The sequence below is a fragment of the Myotis yumanensis genome, unplaced genomic scaffold (genome assembly GCF_028538775.1).
Source record: "Myotis yumanensis isolate MYYU_CA2020_CCGP unplaced genomic scaffold, mMyoYum1.0.hap1 SCAF_7, whole genome shotgun sequence".
Taxonomy (NCBI): Eukaryota; Metazoa; Chordata; class Mammalia; order Chiroptera; family Vespertilionidae; genus Myotis; species Myotis yumanensis.
Window position 1 is genome coordinate 14,378,135 of NW_027223758.1, and position 10,480 is coordinate 14,388,614.

General features: G+C 51.8%; 1 protein-coding gene across 1 annotated transcript; it reads left to right on the forward strand.

Annotated features, from left to right (window-relative positions):
- Window positions 1-5,261: 5,261 nt before the first annotated feature.
- CD93 (CD93 molecule) lies at window positions 5,262-7,746 on the forward strand. The gene is made up of 2 exons (XM_070419816.1): window positions 5,262-7,179; window positions 7,436-7,746. Exons 1-2 carry the CDS (start codon window positions 5,387-5,389, stop codon window positions 7,458-7,460), a joined length of 1,818 nt encoding a protein of 605 aa, XP_070275917.1. The 5' UTR covers window positions 5,262-5,386; the 3' UTR covers window positions 7,461-7,746.
- The last annotated feature ends 2,734 nt before the right edge of the window (window positions 7,747-10,480 follow it).

The following is a 10,480-nucleotide window of genomic DNA, read 5'->3' on the forward strand; positions in this document are numbered from 1 at the left end:
TTTCTCCTTGTCATTGTTGCCTTTGTCTGTTTCATTACGATCACAGGGACAGGACTCTGGTCTGTGCACCAGCCCCCATAGGAAGTGTTCACAGCTATTGTCTTCTTTAATGTAATCCTCACGGCAGCATCTTGGCACCACGACCCTTATTCTTCCCATTTGACAAATGAGGAAGACAAAATCTCTGCAGGTGAGGAGGTGGGGTCTAATCCCGAAGCCAGCAAGTGGTCAAGGTGAGGCTTCAGTTTCAGTTACTGGAGGCAGAGTCTCGGGAGTTCGCAGCTCCTGGGCTTCCTGGTGTAAGGGCTGCTCACATCTCCTGCCAAGCACTGTTCTGAGAGTGTCCCAGGTACTGATTTATGCGACCCTCACAAAGCCTCATGAGATGCGAAGTTGCTCTGTCCCCCCTGTTCCAGTTGAAGAACCAGTCACAGATGGTTGTGCCACACAACATGAACAGAGCGGTTCGGTAGCTTGTCTAAGGTCGCACAGCTAGTGAGTGTCAGAGTGGGCTTTGAACCCAGGGTAGATGTGTTCTATCCCTTCAACGAAGAACAGTCGGGAAATTGACAAGCTGCCCCACTGGGAGAAGTGTGTCCTAGTGTGGTTTTGCACACCTGGCATACTTGTACCCCAGGTGAGTTGGTGCAGCAGCTCAAACCTCAGTATAACATAATTACTTTCAGAAATAATCATGTCATAATCAACATTTATAATTTTTAATTTTGTTCTTTAGGCTTTTTTTATTTGATTTTTATTGATTTCAGAGAGGAAGGAAGAGAGAGAGAGAAGGAAACATCGACGATGAGAGAGAATCATTGATCGGCTGCCTCCTGCATGCCCCACACTGGGGATTGAGCCCACACCCCAGGCATGTGCCTTTTACTGGGAATCAAACCGTGACCTCCTGGTTCATAGGTCAATGCTCAACCACTGAGCCACGCTGGACAGGCTTGTTCATCAATTTTAACACAAACTATTAAAAAGGATGACATTTCAATTTGTAAACATGTTATTCAGGTATAGGCCAACTAATATTTGCACTTAACTAAAGATATCATGCCTCACTATTCCCACTCTTTTCTCTTGTTTTAAACTTTCAACCCAGAAACTCTGAGTGATCACAGAGGATGATGAAATTGAAGTGTCAGGTTTTATTTCTTTGTCTTCACAGTCTCTACTATCATTGTTCATTGCAAATCAACTGTGTCTGTGCGCGGATATGTGTGGCCCATCCAGCCGAGCGACTCCCACCCAGCAGGAACTTGCTCCGGAAGGCACGTGGGTGGGAAGGCCTGAGGGCTGGGGACCTACATTGTAAGTGGGAATTCCCCAAACCTCCACGTGGAATACAATGCTTATTAAAGTATATGTAATTAAAAAGGGCTAATCCAATGATGGCGAACCTATGACATGCATGTCAGAGGTGACACTCGAACTCATATTTTTGGTTGATTTTTCTTTGTTAAATGGCATTTATATATATAAAATAAATATCAAAAATATAAATCTTTGTTTTACTATGGTTGCAAATATCAAAAAATTTCTATATGTGACACAGCACCAGAGTTAAGTTAGGGTTTTTCAAAATGCTGACATGCCAAGCTCAAAAGGTTCGCCACCACTGGGCTAATCTGAAGTTTGCATATATATTATTAAAATAACTACGAGCACCACAATTGTTTAGAATTTAGACCAACAACGAACAAACTTTTTTTTTTTTTCCGGGGAGGAGAATTTTATCATTGACCTTGTTAGTGGGGCTTGGTGAAAATAAACAGATAATTTAAAAGACCAACTTTTAACTACTGTTTACATTCTCTTCTGACCTTGTGGACGTCATGGTCCCTCCTTAAGGGACAGAGAGAAAGTCAGAGGGAGCCAAGGAGAGAGGGGAGAGCCAGTAAAGCAACTGCACCATATCTCGAAGCTCAGTGGGTCAGCAAGAGGAACATGGCACCTATGCTGTGCAGATAGGTGGTTCACTGCCTTATGCCATCTGGTGAGGGCTTGGCCGTGGACTCCGTTCCCACTACCTCCCCAGTTTGCTTCCTACATAAATCCAGAGGATGAAGGGAACAGGAGCAAGAGCAAGAAAGGCATTCGGGGTCCTGGTCCCATATCCTTGGGGACTGGAGCCAAGGCTGAGTTAACGGGGTTACTAGAAATGATGAAGTGGAACCCCCAACTCCCAGGACAGAGCAGTTCCGGCCATTTACTCGGCCTTTCTCACAGTAAGTGCTTCACGGTACTTCCTGGCTTAACGGATGAATAACCTGCACACATGTCTTTGCTAGTTCGTTTTCTTCTTTAAGAAGTCAACACGTGGCTAAGTGAAGAGTAGTCGATTTACAAGTTCCCATGTGGAAGATGAAGAATTTCCAGCAAAAGAAGAAATCCTGAAAAAGACCTGGGTGGCAGGGTGGCTAACAAGAGGTAAGCCACTCACTCAACCCGTGTCCTTACGCACCAACCAACAGCCCGCTGGCAGATCCTGCAGGATCATGATAGTTAACTGAGGGACCAGCTGTGGGCTGTAGACAGGAGTCCAAAGCAGACGAGAGGTTCCCTGCTGTGAGCCGATGCCAGGCTGCAGCGCAGCTCAAGGCAAACACGGAACACCGTCAGATTGCTTTTAGAGAATGTGAAGAAGGCACTTGCCCATAAACAAAACTTTAGAAACGCAGCTTCTTCCAGGCGGGGATCAGCACCGACACTCACTAAGCCTCAATGTGTGCCCAGCAACGCTGGCCCGAAACTAAGGACACCAGCCTTCCCAGGTCCCCTTGAACCTGGCTACTTCCCCAAGTCTGGGAGCAAACTCAGAATCCTGAGGTGGCAAGTCATGAGGAGAGGGGGTCTGGGAGACTCAGACCCTACAGCCAGCCCCTCTGATTGCTCTTCAGTCCAGCCCCATTTCCTCATCTCCCGTGGGCACAGCCTTTAAGAACCCCGGAACGTGGGAGTATAAACAGGAAATCAGGAAGCCCTCCTGTGTGCCCTCCCACCCCACTCCATGCAGCACCAAGAATGGCCTGATCATCTCCTGAATCTGTTGTCCTTCCTCCAGGGGTCTAGCTCAGTCCGAGTCACCCTCCTCTCTGCCTGGGAAATCGGCTGCTCAGGGTCCCTTAGCCCTCGCCACACCACAGAAGGGGGGACGCTTCCTCATACACATCTCAGCCTGTCAGGCCCTCTGTGTTTCCCCATGGATTGAAGTAGCCCTACATCTTCACCGTTTGGGCTTATAGGGCTCCACCTTCCCCATCCTTCCTTTTTATTCCTCAGGATATAATCTCACTGCCCTTCCTTTACGTCTTGTGAAGCTCACAGCCCTCCCACAGCAGGGCCTTGGTATGTGCTGGCCCCTTCTGTGGACATCATTCTCCCTCTTAGATATTCCTTCCTTAGACTCTGATTTCATTGCTATTCTTCCCCAGAGGTGCCTGGCCCACCCCTCACCAGGTCAGGACATCTCTGACACCCTCAACTTCTCCCTGGGGTACCTGTCACAGTTTCAACTGTTCAACTTGTTCAAACCTGCCCACTCAGACTTTAAGGGTCACAAAGGCAAGATTCCCCTCCCAGATTCTCAGTGCTGAGCCCAGCACATAGTAGGGGCTTAATTAACTTTGGGTGCATGGGCAGATGCATACAGTGGGCAGATGGATGGATAGTAGATGGATAGATGATGGATGGATCTCCACAAGCAACAAGGAGCACAGGGGAGATCCTGTAGTTTCTGAGAGAGGGTCCCTGGACTATCTCAAATACCTTATGAAAATAAGTAGGACATAAGGAACACCTCTGAAAGATATCCAGCTGAAATCTGAGATGGGCACCTGATTTATGCTTTGGGGAAGCTGGAAGCCAGTGAGTTCCTAAACCCCATTAAACCCAAACTCACTCAAATCTCTATATGGCAGACGCTGGTACTGCACCCACAGCCCGTGACAGTCCCCTGTGATTCTTCACCTGCATGTTCCCTCTGGTGTACTGGGTCCTCACAGTCAGCCCTGAGCACCAAGGGGCTGCTGCCGCCAGTGAGGAGGGGGCTGGAGGAGACCTGTGCCAAGCCCCGCCCCTCAGCTGGGAGACTCTGCCATGTGACCCACATAGTCTCTCAGAATGTCCCAGGGAACTGAGGTCCAGGGGTCCCAGTGTCACCTGCCCTTTCAGTCACCCTGTGCTGGCTCCTCCTTTTTTTTGTCTCACTGTTCCTCCCAAATAAACTAATTGCCCTGAATCCTTATCTCAGGGTCTGCTTCTGGGGGACCCCAATCAAAGATAGCCCCAATAAACACAACGGGCCTGTGACACTGGGAAAACAACAACCCTGGTAGTGTAGGGCCTTTGGTGAGTTGCTGTGCAGGAGGTGGTCAGCCAGGATGCCTGGCTCTTGTTAGGAACAATAGAATTGTGATGAAGGCAACGGGAGCCAGGCCTGGACTCTTCTCCTGGACCCAGACCCTCCTCCTGGGCCCAGACGTCTGACCCTTCCAGGGAATCCTGAGAGGGGCAGGCAGGGTCAAGCCCAGGGCCAGGAGGCCAGAAACATTTCCATTTTTTCTTTGGGTTCACTGCCTCCTCCCCGCACAGTGTTTGCACCATGACACCCTGAAAACTGCGAAATTTCGCCCAATTTGGTTTGATGTTCTCGAGGCGCTTGGCGCTGTATGAGACACTCAGACATTCCCACGGCCCAGTTCCTATTTAAAAACTGCCTCTCTATTTAAAGTTCATGATGGGGGCAATAAAAGGGAAAAGACTCCCAAAACTGAAGGGAACGTGAGATAGGAAAAGAAAAATCCACTTTGCTTCTAAAAAAGGCTGAAAATGATAACCATCCGTGGTCTCGTGTGTCAAGTCTGAGGATTCTTTCCTCTTTCTGGTTGCTTGCAAACCAGAGTGGAATTTTGTTATGGGTTGCTCAGTGAGATGTTCAAGTTCCTGGCCCCTGCAACTCCCTCCTCGCTCTGTAGCATGCCATTTAAGCTCCTCGTATGGATGGGAGAGAATGGATCCAAAATAAAGCAGCCAGTGTCCCGGGCTGCCTTCCCCCGATGTGGCCACATTTTCCCAGAGCTCAGCCAGGGACCCAGCAAAGCCGCCTGGCTCCTTTTATGAACAACAAAACCATGATGAAGGCAACAGGAGTCAGAAAACTATTCACTGCAGGAAGTCCCAGTATCCGGTGAGAAATAAGAAATACAACAGCACAGGATGCGCCTTGGGTCAGGGGGACGTGCAAAGCCTGCAGCCTTTGTGTTCTTCTCTGTGCCAGAGTGTCAGCGTCTGAGCCCTCGGCTCCCCTCTGAGCGTGGCTGGGGCGGGCACGGTCACTGTCAGGCTTCCAGCCCCCGCCGAGGGCGACACGGAGACCGCGATGGCCACCTCCGCCAGCCTGCTGCTGCTGCTGCCGCTGCTGCCGCTGCTGAGCCAGCCCTGGCTGGGGGCTGGCGCTGACACACAGGCAGTGGTGTGCGCGGGCACTGCCTGCTACTCGGCCCACTGGGGCAAGCTTTCTGCCGCCGAGGCCCAGCATCTCTGCAGCAAGGACGGGGGCAACCTGGCCACAGTGAGGACCGAGGAGGAGGCCCGGCACATCCACCGAGCACTGGCCCAGCTCCTACAGCCTGGGGCGCCCTGGACAGGCAAGTTCTGGATAGGACTCCAGCGAGAAAAGGGCAAGTGCTTGGACCCCAGGCTGCCCCTGAAGGGCTTCAGCTGGGTGGGCGGTGGGGAGGACACACTGTATTCCAACTGGTACAAGGAGGCCAGGCACACTTGCATGTCCAATCGCTGTGTGTCCCTGATGCTGGACCCGTCCGTCTCTTCCTTCTCCAGCCACCTCCCCAAGTGGTCTGAGGGCCCCTGTGGGAGCCCGGGCACTCCTGTAAACAACATCGAGGGCTTCGTGTGCAAGTTCAGCTTCAAAGGCATGTGCCGGCCCCTGGCCCTGGGGGGCCCAGGCCAGGTGAACTACACCACTCCTTTCCAGGCCACCAGCTCCTCCTTGGAGGCTGTGCCCTTCGCCTCGGTGGCCAAAGTGGCCTGTAGGAATGGGGATAAGAGTGAGCAGCAGTTCTTCCTGTGCAAGGAGAAGGCCACTGATGTGTTCGACTGGGGCATCTCGGGACCCCTCTGTGCCAGCGCTGAGTACGGATGCAGCTTCGGTAACGGGGGCTGCCAGCAGGAATGCTTGGAGGGGGAGGGTGGCTCCTTCCGCTGCGGCTGCCGCCCGGGGTTCAGGCTGCTGGATGACCTGGTGACCTGTATCTCCCGGGACCCTTGTAGCTCCAGCCCTTGCAGAGGAGTGGCCACATGCGTCCCCGAGTCCCTCTGGAAAAACTACACGTGCCGGTGCCCCGAAGGCTACCAGCTGAACGCGACTCAGCAGGACTGTGTAGATGTGGACGAGTGCCAGGCCTCCCCCTGTGAACAGGAGTGTGTCAACACCCCTGGGAGCTTCCACTGCCAGTGCTGGGTGGGCTACGAGCCCAGCAGCCCAGGAGGGCAGGCCTGTCAAGATGTGGATGAGTGTATGAGTCCCGAGGGCAGCCTCTGTGAAGGCTACTGCCTCAACACGCAAGGGTCCTTCCACTGCACCTGCTTGCCAGGCAGGGAACTGGCCCCTGACGGGGTCTCCTGTATCACAGGCCCCACATCCCTGGGACCATCTGCTGAGACCCCCCAGGAGCAGAACACAGGAGATAGAGAAAGGAGCCTCAGGCCTTCTACCACAACCTCAAGTCCAACTGGGGGCCCTGAGGGCACTTCCAAGGTGACATCCACCAGGTGGAGACTCTTCCTTGAATCCAATGCCTCTATTACCCCTACGTCACCCCAGTCTCTGGCCACCACTGGGTCCCCTGGAATCTGGATGGAGTACAGCAGCCATCACCCCACAGCCACCACTGATCACGAGGAGTCTACGGATGGGGATCTCATTGCCCAACAAAAGAATGACAGCCCCGACTGGCAAAAGCTGCTTTTGTTCTATATCCTCGGCACTGTGGCGGCCATCTTACTCCTGCTGGCTCTGGCCCTGGGGCTGCTGGTCTACCGCAAGCGGAGAGCCAAGAGGGAGGAGAAGGAGAAGAAGCCCCAGAGCGCAGCAGACAGCTACTCCTGGGTTCCGGAGAGAGCTGAGAGCAGGGCCATGGAGAACCAGTACAGGTAAAGAGGGCTGAGGTTGCCCAGGGCAGGAGGGGGCAGACACAGGGAGGGGGGGTGGGCAACAATCCCACAAACAGGTAGAGGGCGGGGGCAGGCACCGTCCAAGCTGGACAGTAAGCCCAGTCCCGCTGTGAACCCGAAGGCATGCTGAGCTCCCTTAGGACAGTTGATCTGCTTGCAGCTCCCTCCCCCAGGGTCTAGACACACAGGGCAGGGCCCACCAGCTTCCAACGCTGTCACCTTCTGTTTTCCATAGTCCAACACCTGGGACAGACTGCTGAAGGTGGCCCCAGAGACACTGCCAGTCAGCTGCCACCATCCTCAGAGCTCAGATGGAGGGACCCACATCCTTCTGAAAGACTGGACTGGAATCTTAGCAAACAATTGTCAACTTTCTCCTTAAAAGCCTGGCCACGTGGGACGGTCAGGTGTATCCTAAATGCGTGTGTTATTCCCAGAGTGGAAGCCATGGGTTGCGGTGTCATGGCGGGGAATTTTGTGAATATTAACAATTGTCACTCAGTCTCCCTTTTCAAATACGAATACGATTGATTTCCTTTTTCTGCACTGGTTCTGGATTATGTCAGGTGCTAATGGGCTTCTCTGCCCACTGGAGTCATCGGAGAAGAAAAGGGGTCTGATAATGCTAACTAGTATGATGGGGACTAAGTAAATTATTGTTTAATTGTGTAAGAAGTTATTTTTTTTTTGTCAAAGGGAACGTATTTAGGACTGAAAACATGTCTTTGCATTTACATTCATGTATTTTCCCATCACAAGTCCTGCCGACCTCGATGTTGTTGAAATCCTCCACAGCAACCAGAAATCCACTTAGTTAGCAAGGAGGTAGGGAGTTTAGAAATCACATGTCTCGTTCTTAAGTGTCTGAGAGTCTTGTCTTTATTTGCTAGAAACTTGAAAAATGTGGATAAAGTTGTATGAAGCGAGTTACAACGGTTTTGAAAATAATCAAAAGTGCTGAAGAGGGAGGCCAGGGTTTGTTCCACAAACACTTGAATCTAATTTCATCTAAATGCTCTGATGTGAACACAGACTTGACTGCGGAGGCGTTGAACACTCATAGGGAAGACGCCGGGGGCAACCTGTCTCTAAGCCTGCGCATCCTGAGACACCCGCCCTGCCTGCCCCGCGTCCCTGCCTTCACCTCAGGCAGCTCTGCATTTCGGTGCTTTGACTGTAGATGGAGGGCACCCTAGGGAGTCGTTCGCTCTGATTGTTTCCAAAGGACACGTGAGGGAGATGCCTTGCTGGCATCATAAAGCTTTTTAGCCTGGCTCACAGTCGACATTAGCACAGCTCAGTCCTGACAACTTGATCCTGATGTGTGGCTGCAGCACACAGAAGGGCCGGGGGCCAGTTATGCACCATGACAGTCCCCATGCTGCTTCAGGAACTTGTATCCCCTTTTTCTCTTTTTCTTAAAGAGGGGGTCTGGAGGAGGGAAAGGAGAGAGAATAACTAAAATCTCTTGCAACTATAAAAACTGCTCAAAGCAACGTTAATTTATATCCTCATGTTCAAAGACTCACTTCGCCAAGATTTCCCCTTGCGATGTGATCAGTACTGCGAGGTTCTGCCTGTGCAGCCAGAAAGCTGCTGGGATGGTCAAGGCTATTCCCGCTGCCTGAGGAGCTGCGAGGCCTCCAGCCCCTGGGGGCGTGTGTGGGGGGGTGGGTCAAGGCTGTGCCCACTGCCTGAGGAGCCCTGGAAGGCCTCTGGTCCCTGGGGGCTGTCTGCTGCCGCCACGCAGACACAGGCGTCCAGAGGGAATGGGCTTCCTTCCAGAGATTCCGAACTCTGCCTGGCAGGAGAGCATCCCATTGTTTCTGGTTTTGCCTTAGAAATGTAACCGTCCCAGAGGTTAACACCTGGCCCTCAGAGTCCAGTACGCATTTTTTTTTTTTTTTTTTTGCCAAATTTGAAATGTAGGTGCTACAGTTTATTATTTTTTTAAAGACCATGGGAAACTGCAGGCGGTGTAAAAGGAAACAGGAAGGCCCCGTGGAGCCTAGCAGGCGCTTGGAAGTTCTGCATTTTAGTCAGTTTTCACTTGGAGTAAGTGGTGTCTGACACTAGGAGACCATAGCTGTGCCCCTTCATCACAGGAGCCCGACAGTCTCTTGTATGGGAACCAACTGGTGATTGAAAGGCTGTTGCTGACCAGTATCTGCACTGATATGAAATAAATGCAAATTCAACAGCTTCCCCCTAGGTTTTTACAGTTTTTCTTTTCGTTTGGGATGAAGGAGATGATCTTACTCTGGGCTTTGCCCAAGTCCTCTGTGATCCTGTGGGCCTTGGACTGGCTGAGGTTACTAACATGCACTCTCATTTCTGTGTTCGGTTCTTCTAGGGCCCCCAAGGGGCTAAAAGGGCTGATAAATAGCAGTTTCTCAGAATCTGCTCTGGCTGAGTTGGCCCCCCAAATGCCAGTGAGGTCTCTTACTCTCACGCCACTGCCCACTAGCGGCCAAGATCCTCGACCTGCATGACCTCAGGCAGAGAAACTGATGAGACTACTGGCCTCAAACAGATGCTTTATTCCCCCCCTTAGTTATAATTCCGCCTGAGTACTTGAATCCTTGTACTGGAGAGCTCTGGGCCACGGCAGTGAATACACAAGTGTTTGTGGGCTGCGTGGCCGTTGGTGAACTTCCCATTTATTCACAGGGGCCCAGGTGGCTCAGCCATACACAGCCAGAGAAGTGGATGGGACTGAGCATAGGGAGAGGTGGCCCTGCCATGTGCACACCCTCCAACTATGTCCCTGGGTGGGGACGGACCAGGTGCTGCTGTTTCTGACCTGCTGAGCAGCAGGACAAGTGAGACGATGAGGAGAGGGAGAAGGGTCTACTTAGCAAAGGCTCAAAGGCGATGGAGACTTTTGTCCAAATAGTATTTCCTATCGTTCAATCATTTTAGGAAACTCTTGGAAAACCTAGATCTGGGACAAACTTACTTCCTCTTACCTTTCACCTTCCAAGGCAGATCATTGAAAAGGGGGAGGACACCTTTAATTATGCATCTCACTAGGCCCGTTTCTTTCTTTTAGGGACAGTCATTGCTTCTTTTTCTTGTTTACTATTTGTAGAGCCTGATGCAAGAGGACATTTCCCCTTCGGGAATCTGAGGCGTAGAGGAAATCGAGGGTGGGGCAACTATCCAACAAGGCCTAGGGGATTGTGGGCATGGTGGGCAGGACCCACCACTGCTCAGCAGTGTGGCCTCGAGGCACACGCAGCTGTTGAGGGCAGCTTGACCATCGGAGTGGTGACACTGT